At 39.8% G+C, this 19593-nt stretch overlaps 2 protein-coding genes across 2 annotated transcripts; one reads left to right on the top strand and one right to left on the bottom strand.

The window, feature by feature from the left end:
- Positions 1 to 79: 79 nt before the first annotated feature.
- LOC144514607 (kinesin heavy chain-like) lies at positions 80 to 11015 on the top strand. The gene is made up of 16 exons (XM_078245592.1): positions 80 to 296; positions 563 to 735; positions 819 to 887; positions 1115 to 1321; positions 1555 to 1701; positions 2093 to 2281; positions 2931 to 3048; positions 3404 to 3480; positions 3628 to 3737; positions 3989 to 4090; positions 4407 to 4467; positions 4546 to 4617; positions 5042 to 5146; positions 5604 to 5820; positions 6000 to 6188; positions 7838 to 11015. Exons 1-15 carry the CDS (start codon positions 80 to 82, stop codon positions 6179 to 6181), a joined length of 2046 nt encoding a protein of 681 aa, XP_078101718.1. The 3' UTR covers positions 6182 to 6188; positions 7838 to 11015.
- Positions 11016 to 11141: 126 nt separating this feature from the next.
- On the bottom strand, positions 11142 to 17877 carry arhgap15 (Rho GTPase activating protein 15). The gene is given in 13 exon segments (XM_078245593.1): positions 11142 to 11532; positions 12259 to 12364; positions 12570 to 12704; positions 13814 to 13891; positions 14263 to 14353; positions 14355 to 14362; positions 14822 to 14956; positions 15432 to 15555; positions 15790 to 15888; positions 16157 to 16246; positions 17056 to 17196; positions 17504 to 17578; positions 17650 to 17877. Coding segments are annotated over 13 exon segments (1479 nt in total). The 5' UTR covers positions 17863 to 17877; the 3' UTR covers positions 11142 to 11348.
- Between the last annotated feature and the right edge of the window lie 1716 nt (positions 17878 to 19593).

The following is a 19593-nucleotide window of genomic DNA, read 5'->3' as shown; positions in this document are numbered from 1 at the left end:
GGGGGTTTTCTCCAGAGGGGTAGCTCAGCTAATCAGGGATAATGTGCTGTTGCCCGGCAACATTAGCCTGTACCTGTGCATGGCCCTGTCCAGCAGACACTCTGAGTGTTTGTTAAAACCACTTCCTGTGTTGTTTTGGGGTTTCAGAGCTAAAACCATAAAAAACACTGTGTCTGTTAACCTGGAGCTGACGGCTGAGGAGTGGAAGAAGAAGTACGAGAAGGAGAAAGATAAGAACAGGAGTCTGAATATCGTGATCCAGAAACTTGAGAACGAGCTTAAACGCTGGAGGAAAGGTAAACAGAAAAAATTACGTTCTAAAACGAGCCTCTGGAGACTTGACCAGCTGACAGGCCGCTTCAGACTGCTGAAACTTTTCCTGCAACGTTCTAAAATGCTTTTGTCTCGTAGTGCATCTTTGGTTTGAACTGGGCTTTACAGATCAACTGCTAACAGCTCTCAGTTTCCAGAGGAATTAAAGCAGTTAGATGGATTTCTCTGGTTGTCAGAGGAACGTCAAAGTACATTTCCTATAAAGTTGAACCTCTGTTAACCTCTCCAGGTGATGTTGTACCTGTGGAGGAGCAGCTGAGCAGCAGAAACAAAAAGAGCAGCAGCAGCGAGATGGCAGCAGTGATTGACAGCTCTGCCCCGCCCCCTGTTCCTCTGTTGGATGAAGAGAAGACACAGTATGAGACGCTCATCACTGACCTGTACCACCAGCTGGATGATAAGGTGAGTCGTCCCTGCACCAGTTCACACCCATCTGCTCTGTTTGAGTCTGTGAAACATTAAGAATCAGCTGACTTATGTTTCAGGACGATGAGATCAACCATCACAGTCAGACGGCCGAGAAACTCAAACAGCAGCTGATAGACCAGGAGGAGGTGAGTCACAACAAACCTCTGCTGTAGTTCTGTAGATAACATGCTAACACATGCTAACATATGTTAACCCTAACCCAAACCTCTGCTGAAGTTCTGTAGATCTACCGTCTATCGATGTAACATCTTCCCTCCTTTTATCCGCTGCTAACGTCTATCGATGTAAGAGCTTCCCTCCCTTTTTCAGCTGCTAATGTTTATCAATACAACATCTATCCTCCCTTCATCAGCTGCTGGCGTCCGGCCGACAGGACTACGACCGTGTGCAGGAGGAGCTGTCGCGGCTGCACAGGGACAGCGACTCGGCCAAAGAGGAGGTAAAGGAGGTGCTGCAGGCGCTGGAGGAGCTTGCCGTCAACTACGACCACAAGAGCCAGGAAGTGGAGACCAAGAACCGCTGCAATGAGCAGCTGAACGAGGAGCTCGCACACAAAACTGTAAGTTCACGGGAAAAAAGATAGTTGGATGGTTGGATAGTTGGACGGTTGGATAGTTGGATGGCTGGATTGATGGATAGTTGGATAGTTGGGCAGTTGGACGGTTCGATAGCTGGACAGTTGAATAGTTGGATGGTTGTATATTTCGACAGTAGAATGGTAGGATCCTCTTCCTCTGTCTGCGCTGTGTATGTTTCGTAGCTATCAGCTCTTGTTCTGTCTGGTGTCTGCAGGTGCGTCTGGAGGCGGTTCAGAGGGAGTTTTCTACACTGCAGGAGGTCAGTTCTCATCAGAAGAAAAGGTCTGCAGAGATCATCAGTCTGCTGCTCAGAGACCTCAGTGACATCGGCAGCATCCTCAGCACCACCGAGCTCAAAGCTGTAAGACTCAAACTCTTCTCCTGTTCACGTTTCACACATCATACTCACTTTACGCCTGTCAGCATGTGAAGTGCTGACTCCTAAATGTGTGCAGGCATTCAACGTTTCTCTTGGTACGTTAAACATACGAAAAATATGAACTTCTGTTGCTTATGTACACGCTAATGTTATCTGTTGATGACTGAATGAATAATTGAATGCATTAACTGAACTCAGAGGCTTTAGAGCTGCAACTGACCATTATTTCCATTATTGATCAATGTGCCAATTATTTTCTCGATCATTTTCTCTAAAAACTGTGGACCTGTCAGCATGTCTCTGTCTGTCCTCAGATGACGGAGACCTGCCAACATGTCTCTAACCCTGTCAGCATGTCTCTGTTTGTCTTCAGATGACGGAGACGAGCGGAGTGATGGAGGAGGAGTTCACTACAGCTCGTCTTTACATCAGTAAACTCAAGTCTGAGGTCAAATCTCTGGTGACCCGCAGCAAACAGCTGGACACCAACCTGACGGAGAACATCTGCAGGATGGAGGCCAACGAGACAGAGCTCAACAGCTGCCAGCTGCTCGTCTCCCAGGTAACAGACTCAACCTGTGTCCCTGGTAACAGACTCAACCCGTCTCCCAGGTAACAGACTAAACCCGTCTCTCAGGTAACAGACTAAAGTTAATCACAGCTGTCTTCTAGGTAACAGACTGAACCAGAGACTCAGAGTAACTTCCTGTCTCAGAGCCACTTCCTGTCTCAGAGTAACTTCCTGTCTGTGTGTTCATGCCTCTTTAGGAGACCAGCAGCAGGTCCTCACAAGCCACATATCTCCAGAACATTCTGACACTAAAATGGCATTTTTCAGATGGATACATCAGGAGGAAATTAACTTTGTTCCAGACCTGTTTCTGTCCCAGGACCAAACTCTCTCCAGATTTGGCAACACAGAAAAGCTAACGTCAGCTAACATAAACCAGTGTTCCTAATGATAAACATGGCTTTTAACTGTGTACATATATAACATTAGCAAGAGAAAATATTAATCAATTATGCAAATGACCTAACTCTAACGCTAATGAAAACTGATTGACAATTTGTTGTCTCAGCTGCAGGTGAATATTGTGTCTTTGTTCATAAATTTTCCTGTGTGTTCTGTTAATACTATACTATATATGTGTGTATATATATATATGTGTGTGTGTGTGTGTGTGTGTGTGTGTGTGTGATATTTGTTTCAGCTTCAGGCGAAGATCTCGTCTCTGACAGACGACCTGCAGAAGTTGGAGCAGAAGAAGAGGAAGCTGGAGGAGAGTCAGGACGCTCTGATGGAGGAGATCGCCAAACTGCATGCTCAAGGTTAGACACCGTCACTATGGTTACAGGAAACATTCATTTAATTTATTATACAGGAAAATTTAAAAGCAACAATTAAATTACACACTGCTCTCTGACAGCATCACCATGGTTACAGGAAACACTGCTCTCTGATTGGCTGTCCGTTGACATCAAACAGTTCAACAGATTTGAGACAATTGGTGATCATATATATATATAATATATAGATTTCAAACTTATAAATAACATACAAATTGTGTGTCTGTGTGTGTGCATGTGTTTGTGATTTTGTGCGTGTGTGTGTGTGTGTGTGTGTGTGTGTGTGTGTGTGTGTGTGTGTGTGTTTGTGATTTTGTGCGTGTGTGTCCGACCACAGATCAAATGCATGAGGTGACGGTCATGGACAAAGAGAAAGAACACATGAGCAGACTGAAGGACGCTGTCGAGATGAAGGTAAACATCATCATCATTGTTTTTGGTCAGTCAACGAAATCACACACCAGAGTTCTTCCATATAAACGTTCAAAAGACAGAGAAAGGAGTGTGATCAACCATCTTCAGAGACATGTGAAGTAAAACTGTTCCTGCTGTGTTTTGTAGAGAACCCTGGAGGAACAGATGGAGAACCACAGAGAAGTTCATTCCAAACAGCTGAGTCGTCTCCGAGACGAGATCGAGCACAAGCAGAGACATGTCGACCAGCTCAAAGAGTATGTTATTCATTATAACTTATTATATTCTTTTTTTATCTCTTTATTAATGAAACACAGGGGATTTACGTGATTATGATTTAGTTGTTTCAGTCATGTTTAAGTCCTTTGATTGTTTCAGTCAACAAAAAGTAAAGCCTTTTGTTGAATCTTGAATCTCATTTTTTACTTTGATGACCTTAATTGTTGAGATTGTACAAAGCCGGGTCAGTAATGGAGCTTGAATAAATGCGTTGTTTGTGTTATTTCAGTGTGAATCAGGCTCTGCAGCTCGAGAACAGGAAGCTTCAGTCCGACTTTGACAGACTGAAAACTGAGGATCAGAACAAAGACCAGAAACTTCAGAAACTAGTGTAAGTTTGTCCTGTTGTGCTCACTGTAGACTCACCTCTGCTGCTTTTACACAAACGTCCTCACATTTCCCATGCTCAGTTATTGTGTTTCCATAAACATGTTTTTATTTCAATTCAATACAGACAATCCTGAGAGGAAACACTGGAAATTAAAGAAAAGTTAAAAATAGCTCTAAAAAGTCTTTCCTATTGCCTGAGGTGTAATAGTTGGTCTAAAAACAGAAATGTCTAAAAAAAAGCAAGCATCGGTTCACATTTGGTCAAAAGGATAATATGTGTCATGTTGTTTTATTCAGACTCTGTTTGTGTAATCCAGGTTTCTGAATGAGAAGAGAGAACAAGCCAAAGAGGACCTGAAGGGTCTGGAGGAGACTGTGGTATGTGGATGAGTTTTGTTTTGACCTGCAGCAGCGACACATATGAGATCAGAGGATTTATTGTGTTTCCTCTAACAGGCCAAAGAGCTGCAGACGCTGAACAACCTTCGAAAGGTTTTCATCCAGGACCTCGGCACTCGAGTCACGAATGTAAGAAAACCATCGGTCAGAACTTCTTTCCAGAGTTTTAGTGCCAAATCCATCAATAACAAAATGTACAAAACTTCACAGAGAACATGATCTCAAAAAATCTGTACAAGTATTTAGCTTCAGAACAACCATCTAAAGGACCAAATATCCAAAGGACACTCTGCAGGTGTTCCATCTGTCAAGGTGTGATTCCTGCTTCTCTACAGAGCTGATGTTTGATGGCGGTGGGAAACAGGACAGTGGTGCATCCTGACACTTTGACAGGTGTCTACATGTAAAACAAAGGCTTTAGCAGAGTCAGTTTGTGAGAAGTTTAAAGGATTTAAAGGATCATAAGATGTTTGGTGGATGTCAATCTGGGTTCAGTCATAAACATGAATCATGAACATCAGCTTGAAGGTTTTCTTGCTTCTTCTTTAAACAGAGTACAGAAAATGACTGTGATGAGGCCGGCGGCAGTCTGGCTCAGAGACAGAGGATCATCTTTTTGGAAAATAACCTAGAGCAGCTCAGCAAGGTCCACAAACAGGTCAGTGAAAACACCACAGGGAAACATTCACACCTGTTTACTCAAACCTGCCCACCATGAGCTTCCTGTCCACCGCACAAACATTTTCCAGAACTAGGAACCTTCTGACCGCTGTAGGGACCAGGGTCTAAATTTAGTTCTGGGGACTTTTTTCAGGGATTTCTTACCCCCAACAGTCCCTGATGGAGGGTAGTACTTTCTGAAAGTACACAAACCTTTGGGGTGGGGTTCTCAGGGATAACTGTCGCTGATTGGTCAAACATTTACAGTGCAGCTGCTTCAACTCACATCCACTTAATTCATAAAGAAAAATAAGTACTCTTAAAGATTCATGACTATTTATGGATGAGGGCAGAACATGTATCTTAGTTTGTTAACATTTAAAGTAAAGTTAGGCTTTGCTTTTGTCTGAGAACAAGACCTAAAAGTCTCAGTGTAATAACCTTGTGTTCGTCAGCTGGTGCGGGATAACGCTGACCTTCGCTGTGAGCTACCTAAGTTGGAGAAGCGTCTACGGGCCACAGCAGAGCGAGTGAAAGCTCTGGAAGCCGCCTTGAGAGACGCCAAGGAGTCGGCCATGAGGGACCGCAAACGCTACCAACAGGAAGTGGACCGCATCAAAGAGGCTGTACGCTCCAAGAATGTCTCCAGGAGAGGACACTCTGCTCAGATAGGTGAGGAAATGTTTAACTAAACATACTGATGAGTCAGATTTAACCTGAGGGTGGCGCTAGAGGAAAGATCAGGAATAACAACGTAAAGGGTCTATCCAGAATCCAGCAGCAGTTTGATGTGTCAGATGAATCAGGTACAACACTAACAGCTGACAGCTGACTCATCTGTGTCCATGTAGCCAAGCCAATCAGAGCCGGACATCAGCATCATCAGCACCCGTCCTCCTCTCCGTCCATTAGACCGGCTGTCCGAGGAGTGGGGTTGGCGTCCAGTCCACGCCATCACTCTCCCCGACAGAAACCACCTCAACAACCGCAGCAAACTCAACAACAACAACCCCATCAGAGCCAAAGCAAGTAAGCTACAGGTGAGTCACAACAAACTCAACAACAACAACAACAACAGCAGCAGTAACACAACATCAACCACAACAGAGGCCTGTCCTACATACCCAGGATATCTTCTCGTTATATGGCTTCACTAGGCAAGGCAAGGCAAGGCAGCTTTATTTGTATAGCACATTTCAGCAACAGGGCAATTCAAAGTGCTTTACATGAAAACAGATTAAAAAATTAAAAACAGATTTACATGAAAACAGATTAAAAAATTAAAAAAAACAGATAAAATACGAGAAAAAAAAGTTACAGTGCAGTATAAGAAATTAAACATTGAAGAGCAGGTAAAACAGTTAAATACATAAAAGCAGATAAAATAACTCTCCTGGACTCAGTGATCCAGTTTTTGGAGAGCCAAATCTTTTTGACCAATATGACAGATATCTCCAGCAGTCCGGTCCATATTTTCTAACCATCTCACCCACTATGGGTCCAGATGCTTCTCATGGCTTTGAGGTTTCATTCCCCATAGTTACAGAAGCTTTTTCCTTTAGTATACTCTTATCATTTTCGATGTGGTCGTCACCGCAAAGCTTAGTTCTTTTCTTCTCAAACCTTGTAAAACCCGGTACAGCCCTGCAGACAAAAATCTCTTAATAGTCCAGAATGTGTTCTTAAACTATTTTATTTCTTCTGCAGTCTGTCTCTAAATAGTCAAGAACTCGCTCAGAGTGTTTATAGACTATTTTTTTCTTTTTAGGCCTTCTGCCTAAATTAGTTAGTTACTTCGACTAACTTTTTGACCAGCCCAACGTCTGTCTCTTCTGTCAACTATTGTCATGCCTGCATCAGAGAAATAATCAGAGATATGTCCGTTTCTGCAAAAGAATGTCACGGGAATAATCATAAATTCAATTCTATTATTTGTTATAGGAATTTCTCTTTATATGTTTATATAGATTGTTATACAGTGTCAACAATGCTTATTTAAAGAGCAACATCAAAAAGATAGGTCTTCAGCCTTGATTTAAAAGAACTGAGAGTTGCAGCCCACTAACCCACTAACAACCGCAGTCATGCTAAGCGATCACACGGCGTGGTTATCAACTCGGTAACCAACCAGGTTTTGTTAGTCTAGCCGAGACTGCGTTCACATGAAAGGGTTTGCATTGTTAGTGGTCCAATCACAAACATGGACAAGTCTTATGGCAGCAGAGTAAAGAGCAAACTTTAATATGAATTAATTAAAAGTTTCTTAGCTTTAATAAACCATCTATGTGTCGCCATGATGATGATGTCAAGTCAAGAAGTCAACTCCAAAATCTTTCCAAATTTTTTCAGTTGTTCCAACTTCAGCAGGCGTTCACGTGCATTTTCAAAACTCTAAAACTCGTTTTTTTCCCATGTGTCCCACAATACAAAAACGCAAAATATATCTTGCTGCCCTCCACTCTAACCATCTGGTGAAACTTTAAAACAAAAAGTAGCCTACAATAAAAATAAATTAAAAAAAACCAACTCTTTTGGCCCCCTTGTCTCGTCTTTAAGGTTTGGAAGCTTCCTGATGCGATTACTGTATATGTTAGTATGTCATGTTGAAACCCTGAATAAACAGTTTGAGGATCAGTTTTGTTAACATCAGTCTATATAAATAAAGGTTTATCTCTTCCTTTCTTCACAGGGCGCAGACAACTCCGGATCATTTTCCTTTCCTGTGGATCTTTGAATTTCCGAACTTTCCTGCTCTCACCACTCTGCCTTTACTGGAACCAGACTCCATGTTTCCACAACATTCCACCTTAACAGCCTTTCCATCTTAACAGCCTTTCCACCTTAACAGCCACTCCACTTTAACAGCCATTCCACTTTAACTGCCAACAAGTGCTTTCTGTCCTCCTCTGACTCTGTCGTCAGCTCTGGTGCTCCGAGTCTGTTTGTCTGACCGCATTAATGCAGTTTCATCTGTTATATAACAAGTTTAATAAGTTAATTCAGAGTTTCTATCTGAATGTTCGACATTAATGTAGACTAATGTTGTCTTTCTGATCTCGGGATACATTACATGTTCAAAGGAGTTCTTAAAGTTTGAAGTGATAAAATTGAAAGTTCTGCAGGGAAATTATAAGATATTGAGTCAACATTTCAGCTTTTTAGGCCACAATTATAGCACAATAATCTTTCTGGCTGACTAACCTTTAATGTGCTGAATATAGTTGACTTTAACTTAATTTTAAGCCTAAATCAGTGACTCAATTTCCAGTCATATTTAAGATGTCATATCTAATATTTACTTATAAATAACAATCCAGTATTAAAAAGTGAAAGTCTTGACCTAGATCTCAATAAAAAGTTATAATTTGGACATTTGTTTTCTATAGTCTCTTATTAGGATAAAAGCTGACGTTTATGGTCACCTAGGTAACTTTATTCAATATTTAGTATTATTGTAGTATTTACTGCACAGTATTTATGTATCAGCTGTATGGAGCGATTCATGTATGAAACACAGTTTACGAAATGTTGGAATCAAATCGTCTGTGGTTGAATGTTTACATCAGTTTTTTAGTGAAATGTCTTAAACATTTAGACTGATAAAAGATAAAACAGTTTGTCTGAAAACTGTTTCACACCAGGAAAATAAATACATGAACAGTTAGGAGTGATTAAAATAAAGAAATATCATGAAGAATTTATAGTAATGTACTACTTTATTTTCACTTTTAGGAAAATTTAAGATCTGTGATTTGAAGAGTAAAACATTGATACGGAACGTAGAGAACAAAAATTGTAATTTTACAAACGTTTTATGACGAGACATAGTTGTATTTGTTACAATAAATGTCACATTAAGAATAAAGAGGTAACACTTTAATATTATTATAATTATAACACCATTTATTATTCTTACAACATTTAGACTTTCCCATTGTAGGGGCTCTAATGTTTTAAAATAACAAGTCACGTATGATATTTTTATTGTTTAAGCCATATTTATAATATCTTTAAATACAATAAATACAAATAATACTGTAGTTGATTTAAGTTACCCTATCTCGTGATTTGTTTTAAACTTTATAATGATATAAAGTATTTTATTCTTAACATTTCATGGTGTTTTTATTTTTCCTGGACTCAATGTTTTGTCACACTGATATCGTGTTTTTTTTATATAATTCAAACTTATTACAGAGCTGTTTCTATAGATTTATGGATTTTTATTTGTATCATTGTTTCTATCTGTGTAATATTTCTGCATTGTAAAACAGTGTTGAACTGCTGCTGTTGTAACTGGATTTATCTGAAAGCATCATGAACACAGAAGCCGAGTCTTTAGACCCACAGTGTCCGTCTGTCTGTGGACTTTATGTTCTATCAAACTAAATAATCTAATAGCATCATGAACATGTTTCTGAGAAGCACAGAGTCTTTAGACCCACAGTGTCCGTCTGTCTGTGGACTTTATGTTCTATTAAAGTGTGGTGCAGTTGTTGTGTATCATGCAGTATGTTGCCTGTGTCCTGAACTGATGGTTGTAAGCAGAAGTTAGGAGCGGCTGTGAAATTGGGGGTCATAATAAAGTGTTAGCATTGACATTATCTGAATCGAGGGTCTTAGGACAGATGTTTAGATTGTAAAGCCCCTTGAGGCAGATTTGTGATTGTTTAATTGGACTTTATGAATAAAAACATTGACATTAAGTGCCAGAATTATAAGATTGAGGAGTGATACCAAATGATAAATACAGAACAAAATGTGTTTTACAAACCTACTGCTACAGAAATCAGTCACGAGGGAAACATATTTAGCATAAGTGAAATTTATGAATTAGTTACAGATATTGTGGTGTATATTTATGAAAATAATATAGGATAGTGCTAAGGAAAGGGTTACAAGTCTGTCATTGTTTTGTAATAAACTTAATTTATTTGAATCATGTCTTATGTTTAGTCTCTTTTAAAGATTTAACTATAAAAGTGTACAATTCCTGAAATACTTTACAGTTCCTAACGGAGACAACAGTGCATATCTGTATAAGTGTATTTATATTACACACTAAGATATTTAAAGTGGAGAAAACCATCTTCATGCTTTTGCTCTTTTAGTTATTAGTGGTGAACAAGTTGTACCAGTTTTTTTAGATTATATTTTTAATCTGCAAATGTGTGTGGGGATGTGTCTGTTCCACTCGTCAGCAGATCCACAGCCTGCAGACCAGCAGGAAGTGGTAGGGATAGCACTCAGTGGGCCAACAGGACCGGCCTATAAATAGGTAAAACAGGGGAGCTTCTGTCTTTCTGATTAAAAAACACTGTAATATTTACAGTTCTCAACTGATTTAAATGTGTTGTTTTTATATTTCATGGTTTATGATCTATGTGCAGTAGAAAAGGTTTTGTCTCCAGCTTATTAGATAGTTATATATTACAATCACTACTAAACACAATAAGTCTGACTGAGCATCTCGCAGCAGCCTGGAAGCCTATGTGGCGTAGGTGAGAGGCTTAGCTGCACTATGGAGACTGAAAGTAGAGAGGAGAGCGCCGACCAGTAAAAACCAGCTATAACACCTCTAGAGAACAGGAGGAATCATGGGATGATGAAGATGTGAAAAGCTAACCAGTTGCCTGACACTTGAACAGAAGTCCACAAACATGATGTCACATCAGAATGACAGACAATAGACAGTTACATAAAACCTGGCTGGTGTTGATGTACAGTCTATGTAAATGTGTGTGCAGCCCAGCAATATCCTGGTTAAAATCCCTGGTTGCTACCGCCGCCTGGTGGTCTGTAGGTTGTACTGCTACTGAGGCACAGCGAGCAGAGCAGACAGACAAAATGTCTGCTGCATTGTAACTGATGAATATTGAAGTATTATTCCAGATATTTGGGTTTGTGTATATTTCTGGATCTCAAACAAAAGGAATGTTGAAACCAAACATTGTTTAATCCACTCTGTGAGGTAAAAGTCACTGACATTTAAATTCAATAATGTATTAATTATTTATTCATGTAAATTAAAAAAATATGTTCTTCAAAAACATTTCTGACTGTCGTTTATTTTTTATAGTCCAGCCAAAACCAGGCGCTGCTTCCATTTCTGTTTAAACACTGCTGAAGGGACTCAGTTATTCATAGCTTTGATTTGTAAATGTGAGTCTGTCAGGTGAGCAGGTCCACCTCAGGACCCTTCACTTCCTGTCCAGGTTGAAGATTTCTCGGCTCTCGATGAGGATGAACTCCACAATCTGGTTCTGGTAGACCATGTTGACCGCCATGTTTCCCGTGTCCAGCTCGGGCCACATCAACGTTGGGCCAAACACAATGCCGATTCCCTGAGTGGACATCAGGTTTTTCCTTGAGAAACCCAGGACTCTGAAAAACAACAGAAGCAACCAAAACTAAAGGGAAACATGAAAACATACAGCGTTTAGGCTAACTGCACTATGAATGCCATCGCCAGTCTCCTCCGAGTAAGATGTGTATCAACAAGAACTTTTATTATTATTTAGTTGAAAAAGTGAACACCCCAACATAAATTATAACATATTTTATATACATATACTAACCCTAACAAAACTTTAAACTCCACCTATGAACTTTAAAATGTGACATTTAAATCTACGTGATTTATATTTGAGGGGCAGTGTTAGCGTGTGGACAGGAGGCACAGGGAATCAAACCAGCAACCCTATAATGAACAGCTGATACTTTAAGTGACTGAAAGGACCAAACTGCAGGTTTTCCAGTGACTATTATAACTGGTTAGTTTTAAATGTGTTGACTACTTGTTCTTCTTACTTTCTTAGTTATTCCAGTTATGGTTAAGGTGTGTTTGAGGTATGTGCAGGCGTACCTGTGCAGGTGTGTTTGAGGTATGTGCAGGCGTACCTGTGCAGGTGTGTTTGAGGTGTGTGCAGGCGTACCTGTGCAGGTGTGTCTGAGGTGTGTGCAGGTGTACCTGTGCAGGTGTGTCTGAGGTGTGTGCAGGCGTACCTGTGCAGGTGTGTTTGAGGTATGTGCAGGCGTACCTGTGCAGGTGTGTCTGAGGTGTGTGCAGGCGTACCTGTGCAGGTGTGTCTGAGGTGTGTGCAGGCGTACCTGTGCAGGTGGCTAAAGAGTAGCTTCATGGTGTCATGGTTCGGTTTGGGCAGTTCCTGGATCAGTTTTTTCACAGCCTGAACTTTGTGTTTGGATTCTTTAATCTCTGTGCAGAGAAAAAAAACAGAGAAAAAGTTATTATTACAATTATTAAAAAACTAACTAATCTGTAGCAAAAGTCTAAAACCAGATACTTGATATGTTGTGAAATTTCAGAAAGATCTGTAATAGATATATCTGATAAATCTAAACATAATCCCAAATAGGATGGGATAGATAGAGGCGTTTTATTTTGGTCAAGTTTGACTTACTGACGGCCTCCACAAATGGCTGGAAGAACCGGAAGGGAAACAGCGGCTCTGGCAGTTCGCGGAAAAACATTTTGAGGGCTCCCGTGACGACGTGGACGTCTTCCCACTGACTGTGGTCCAGGTCCAGGTCCTCCTCTGAGGGGAGAGACCACAACCAGATACAGGATTATTTAATAATAATAACATCTATAAAAAAAACTTAATATCTGTGTACACAGTTTAAAGGATCATTTAATAATGATTACATTAATTAAAAACATTAATATCTGTGTACACTGATGAAAGCAACATGTTTCTTTGTCTAAATGTAGCTAAGGAGTTGGGCGCCAGGTTAGCTCGCCTGGTGGAGCAGGCGCCCATATGTAGAGGTTTACTCCTTGATGCAGCCGCCGCGGGTTCGACTTGGGTCTGTGGCCCTTTGCTGCAGGTCATTCCCCCTCACTCTCCCCTTTCAAGTCTAAGCTGTCCTATACAAATAAAGGCCTAAAATGCCAAAATAAAAAAATCTTTAAATGTAGCTAATGAGCAGTGCTTAGATTACAATATTTTATATTTGTGTAGGCTCCGTTTTCACATTAAAATTTGAATTTAAAAAACTCTGAAACCTAAATACTATAGTACTCATTTTGACCGTTAATTCTTACTTAGCACCCAAAATGAAAACATTGGTATTACAAGAGTTAAAACACCACATAGTAAGTTCATCAGAGCATCTATAAGCAATTATAATAATTGTTGCTTACAAAATGAAATTATTCTGTCAACCAGCTTATTTTCATTAATTTAGGTTCATGCTTAAAATTATTTCATTTATTTTGTATATGTTGTTGGCATATATATGTATGAGGCAGGAATATCATTTAATGCAGGAAAATGAAGCAGAAAGTATAAATCTGAATACTTTAAAACTGATAGTATATGTGCAGTACACCACTAGTACTAAGGCATTTTTAGTTTTTGGCTTTTGGTTAAATGTTGATAAAGTTAAATCATGCTTGACTTTTGAACCTTAACCAAGAGCTGTGAGTGACAAAACAGTACTAGACAATGATCAATACATGGATATATACAGTATGAACATTTTGCACCATATCAGCATTTCTTCATTTTGTTGATACATAATTTTGGTGCAGTTATTTTTCCTGTTCAAAGATATTTCCTGTGGTAAATGAGTAGAATTTAAACGTATTTGTAGGTGACAGGACTGGAACAGACATCGAAGGAAAGGTTTCTGTTGAACTGACCCTGATCAACGATGAAGCGAAGTTTCTGGATTGTGGCCAGATTTCCACTGACTCTGTAGATCCCGTCAACGTCCAGACCTAAAACCAAAAACACACAGTCGATGGAGAATATATGAAACTAAACACTTACTGACTTCAATCAGTAGATTAAAAGGTAACACTTGAATAACATTACTAATGCTTCAATAAGTCCCTTAAAATGCACAAGCCTGTGTGCTGACAAGAACTAAGAAAAGAGATCATATTTCTCCTGTATTAGTTTCTCTTTACTGGCTTCCAGTAAAATCCAGGATTCAATTTAAAATCCTTCTTTTGACCTACAAAAATCTTAATAGTCAGGCACCATCATATCTTAAAGAGCTTATAATTCCTTATTGTCAAACCAGTGGAGGCAGATGGCCACCCCAGCTGTCTGGTTCTGCCCGTTCAGCAGCTGTTAGTGAACATACCTCGCTTGTCAACGGCGTCCAAACAGATCTGAACGAACCTCGGCACTGTGGTTCCTTCACGCTCACAGAGAGTCAACAGATGGCAGCCGAAAAACTCGATCTAAGACAGAAATCATAAAATAATAATATTGCAAAAGATTTAAGGCGAAATCGTTAATGTTACAGCAGGTTTAATGAATAATGTTACAAAAGTTTTGATGACTAATCATTAATGACTTAAAGCCTTGTGACCTGCCAGTGACAATATTTGTCCAAAATTGATTCAAACCATCAGAACTTTATTTAAATTCTAGTGGAAATCTTCCAAGAGGATTTTTAATGAAATTAAAGTGTGAATGATGCAGCAGACATGAATATGACATATTTAATAATCAAACTGAATATATAACTGAATGGAAACATCAGTGATCTTCAAAGAAGAGCTGCAGCAACATGATATATATATGAAACAATATAATAAGTATGATACTGTCAGACTTCATGGAAGAGGAGAATTGAAACAACCTGAGAGCTATTTAAGGGAACATGTATGTTAGATGTGTCAAGAGAAAACAGAAACCTTTAATGAGGCCTTTCTCCTGCAGAGTCTTCATGGACGGACGTCTGGTGATGAACTTCTTAAGCCTGTTCTTCACGCCGTTCTTATCGGCGCTGTCGGAGGCGCTGTGTTTCAGCTTGGAGCTGCTGAACATATCTGCAGAAAAACATTCAAACTGAAATTACTCATCAGTTCTCATCCAGTAGTTATGGAGCAACATGATCATTCATTAAGAGTTGTGTTCATCTGACGAATTATATAATTAAATATATATAATGATGTAATATATAAAACCCAATATTCATTCTCCTTAAGCTCTGTTTTTGGTATCCAGCGACTTCTGAGGAAATAGCTGTCTCTTTAGCTGGTAAATGCTCTACTATCCGTGTCTGTCTGCTGTCTGCTGCTGACCAGGAAGGGCATAGTTTTTATTCTGAGAATACCTGCCTGCTGTGACCCAAAACAACACTATAAGAGCCTTGAACCAAAACAGTATCCTGAGAGTTTCTATAAGCTCTGCAGAGTCTGCAGTCTGGTGATAATGTTCTGTGTTTGTTACTACACCTACAGAGACTACAGCTGTCCTCAGATAAATAATATATCGTAATAATGTGTTTGGGGAGTCACTGACTGATGGAGCGTCTGTGGACCGGGTTGCGTTGCTTGGTGCTGGGTGAGGAGGATCCGTATGCAGGGAGGGAGCTGTGTCTGGGCAGGTACTCCGTGCTGGTGGACCTCCGCAGAGGAAGTTTAGTCTAAAAAGAAAAAGAGTTACTGTTATTTTACTGATAATCTTGAAGAAGACCGGGGTGGTAATCACAATTGTCTCAGATATAGTTTTATATCAGTTGGTCGGACAAAACAAAACATTTTAAGTTTGGACTCTCAGAAACTGGGATGGACATTTTGTAAATTATTATTCAATAAACAATCAAGACATTGATTGATATTCAAAGTAATAGGCAGTTTAAATGGTAACAAGTTCTTACTGAAGAGTCAACGGTCTTTCTGATGGCGTCGTAACATTTACTGGCGATGGAGTAACTGTCAGCCTGAAGGAGGTACTCACTTCCTGTATTCGTTGTGATCTGGAACGGATGAAAATCATGAGTTAAATCAGGCACCGAGGGGGAAAAGTGTTTGTAACGGTCCAGTCAGTAAATCATTCTCTGGTCACTTACATCTCTAAATTAAATTTGCCCAAAGTAAAAATGTTTTTCTGTGGGTTCAGCACTTTAATATGTGACTCATCCAAGTTTTAGACAAAAAGCAGCTTCAGTGCAATAACATATATGCATCCCATCAGCCTTCAGTCTGAGCCCAGGTTCATGTGACAGGTTTGTGTTGCTTTGTTACCTGGAAGACGTTTTTCCTGCTTGACTTCTCCGTCGTCCACTCGATAACCGCTCCACACAGCTGAACTACATCTGGCTTACTTCCTGGTTTCTAAACACATGGGTCAGAGGTGAAATATACAATTTGAGTAGATTTTTTATTTATCTTGAACAATCAATAATATGTTGTGGAAGTGAAAACAAAACAAAAACACAGATAAAAACACAAACAGACAAAATTATACAATAACTGCTGTCAAGTGCTTCCAATAGGCTTCAATGAGGTTCCTCCACCTCTGGACTCACAGTTTGCTCCAGCTATCTACCAGCTGCTGTTTTCAGATCTCTACACAGGTTTAAATGGGATTCACATCTGGACTCAGTGTTGGCCACTTTATTTTTTTATAACAGTCATTTACTGTTAACATTTTCTTTTTAATCGTTTTTAATGTGTATTTTGAACATGTCCTGCTGGCGTAGAAGCTTTGTGACACATTAGTAATCTCCCGATGATGTCATGATGCTACACACAGACTCAAGGCACCCAGAGGAGGCAGCAAACCATCCCCAAAACATCATTCAATCTTTTCCATGTTTCACTGTTGCTTCAGTGCTATTATCTTTGAAGGCTTAATTTTTTGCCTGTAAACAGAGTTTAAAGAATTTACCAAAAAGCGCAAATTTTGTCTTTACTGTCTCTGGAGAGTTGTAGTCTTCAGATTGTCATTGGGACATTTGGCTACTATCTCCTGACTGACTTTCTCAGACAACTCTCTGTTTTTTCCCTCCATGCTAAGTGCAACACAAAACAGCAGAATGAGTTCTCTGCTCCATTTCACCAGACCAAAAAGACATAAAGTAGAGATAACCACAAAATAAAGTAGATTAATTAGAAATAAATTAGATTCAGTATTTTAATACCAGACTAGTTTCTTGTTGTCTGTCTTTATAAATCAGCAGCTGGTCTGAGGTCAGTATGCTCCACATCAAAGTCCAGTTCTTCCTTTGCTTCTTCCCACTCTCAGAGATTTTAGCCACATTTAGATGTTCTTTCAGTTCCACCTGGACCCACACACACACACACACACACACACACACAATAATCATTCCATTAGATGGTTTTAACTATTCTGTTTCCTCAACTTTGATGACAACCACTTTGACTTAACTGCACAATCATTTTTGTGATTTTCTAATGTTGTTGTCCTGATATTTTTGTATGTAATATGAAAGTTAAATTATGAAAATAAAATTAAGAAAACACAATTCTTTTGATAAAGTACAGATCGAAGTTTTGTGGAGGAGTAGAAGACTGTTTTGGAGGCGAATAATGTCTGAACTGGATTTGCATAAAGTCTTTGGGACTCACCAGCGGTTCAGAAAAGGCAGCTGCACCTGCAGCGAGGACGTTATGCTGAGACTGATTCCTGCGGTGCCGCGATATCTACGGACAGAAAGAACCTGTCCATAAAACTGAACTGCACCACTAGGATGAAGATTATTAGGTGCACTTACAGGCTTCGGAGGGAGGTCGGACTCCTGCAGCACCATTGACTTGGACTGACTGAGGCGCTCTCCGCTGCTCTGGGAACTCTTAATTCGCATCTGCACAGCTCCCTGCGGCGTGGCGCTGCGCTGTGGAGGCAGGATCAACGGCGGCTTCTTCCCAGAACTCTGGAGGTTCGTGATTCTGTGGACGAACAAATGCAGACAAGTCAATGTGGACATGAGGAGGTGGGTATGGTTTGCAATCAGCTGCAGGGAGAGATCATAAGCGCAGTGCCAGGTGAGTTACTGACACAGCTGGTCATTGTTGATTAATTACACTTTCCCTTTATATGCTGTATCTCCATAACCACAGACAGACAGACAGAGATAGAGACAGACAGACAGACCAACAGACACACAGACAGACAGAGACAGACAGACCGAGAGTTCTGTGTTAAAAGCTGTGAGCAACAGGACCAGAGCGCCAGAGAGAAGCCGGTCAGACAGAGGCGCATGTTTAGAAAGTTTGTAGATTTCAATATCCACAGCTATTGCCTACTCAGCTTTAATATACGTCAGTGGAGAAATGTTGTATTCATATGTGTTGGTGGAGAAATGTAAAACTTTAGAAGTAAAGTTAAATTGTCACACTTCAGAAGTTTTTGCACAATTGTTTTTGTGCTCTAAACATGAATATGAAAATAGATTTAAAAAACAAAGCTCTTACAACACATCTGTAATACATAGACATTAATACTGTGCATAAGTATCACACACATATATATATATACACACACACACATATATATACACACACACACACGTGTGTATATATATATATATATATATATATATACACACACACACACACACACACACACACACATCAGTAGTCTGTGGTCGTGTATATCATGACTATATAGCTATACACTTATATCCCACTAAACTGACTTCAAATGTTTATTTCTGTTGCTCAGAAAACAACCTCCAGGTACCATTTTAAACTGATGAAAATATCACTCAAAAGATCACCTACTAACAAAATGTTTGTTCTTTTATTAGTTTTATTTTTGTTCTGTGGGTGAACATTCAGTTGAAGTCAGATCCAGAGAAGCCTGAGGACGTTTTCCTGTTTGGGTTCCTGTTTGCAGCTGTGATTGCTTCACCGTTGTTACACAACATTTCTTCTGCTGTCAGTCAACATCAAGGAAAACCTCAGCTAATAAGAGACTACAAATAACAAAAGATGTGAGCTCCCAAATAATAAAGTGTGGTTTATGTTGAGGGTCGGTAGGGCCCCAGACCATCAGGGCACCAAAGACCCCATTTTCTCTGTGTGGGAATACGTTTTACAGATTTGTTTGAGGACAGGTCCTGCAGTTTAACTCTAGGCCCTTTCCAGGCCTGGAATCAGTATCATGAGTTTGTTAAAGTGTGTGTGGTGTCTGTTGGTAAATCTCGGTTTAGTATTAATTCAGACTGACAGATGCCCTCAGACTTCCCCTTCTTTCCCCATCACCCAACTGCATCACCCATCTCCACAACTGTTATCACTTTCCTCATCTGCTCTGCAGTTGTCTGGCCTACCCTCCTGCATCTCAGCTCACATACGGGCCCAGTTCTAGTTATTCCTTACCAATTCATCAAAATTGCCATGTTTTATGCCGTTGCTATTGAGCCACCAGAACCATTACCTGACCCTGCCTGTCTGCCTATACTTGTACCCATATCACGGAACAAATCCTGTTTGCTTTGGCTGCTTTGGGTCTTATCCTGTTGTGACAGATTTTAAAGTTTGAAAAAAAAAGTCTTAATTAATGACAACTCCAATGAATCCACTGATGCATTTTTATTAGTTTCATCATCTATTGGAGAATTTTGCTTCCGTTTTATAATATCTACCAGACATCAAACGGTATGTAACCTTCAAATTCAGTTCCAAAAGCTTACCTCTACCTCCTGAACCTGTAG

This window comes from Sander vitreus, unplaced genomic scaffold (assembly GCF_031162955.1).
Source record: "Sander vitreus isolate 19-12246 unplaced genomic scaffold, sanVit1 ctg624_0, whole genome shotgun sequence".
NCBI lineage: Eukaryota > Metazoa > Chordata > Actinopteri > Perciformes > Percidae > Sander > Sander vitreus.
The sequence above is the reverse complement of the archived record's forward strand: the minus strand, read 5'-3'. Positions and strand labels throughout refer to the sequence as shown.

Bases quoted from the DNA above. Each gene is read 5' to 3' on its own strand.
- LOC144514607 (XM_078245592.1), top strand. From the start codon at position 80: ATGGCCCTGTCCAGCAGACACTCTGAGTGTTTGTTAAAACCACTTCCT. The intron at 736-818 runs GTGAGTCGTCCC...CTTATGTTTCAG, and splicing joins ACCACCAGCTGGATGATAAG to GACGATGAGATCAACCATCA. The intron at 888-1,114 runs GTGAGTCACAAC...TCCCTTCATCAG, and splicing joins AGCTGATAGACCAGGAGGAG to CTGCTGGCGTCCGGCCGACA.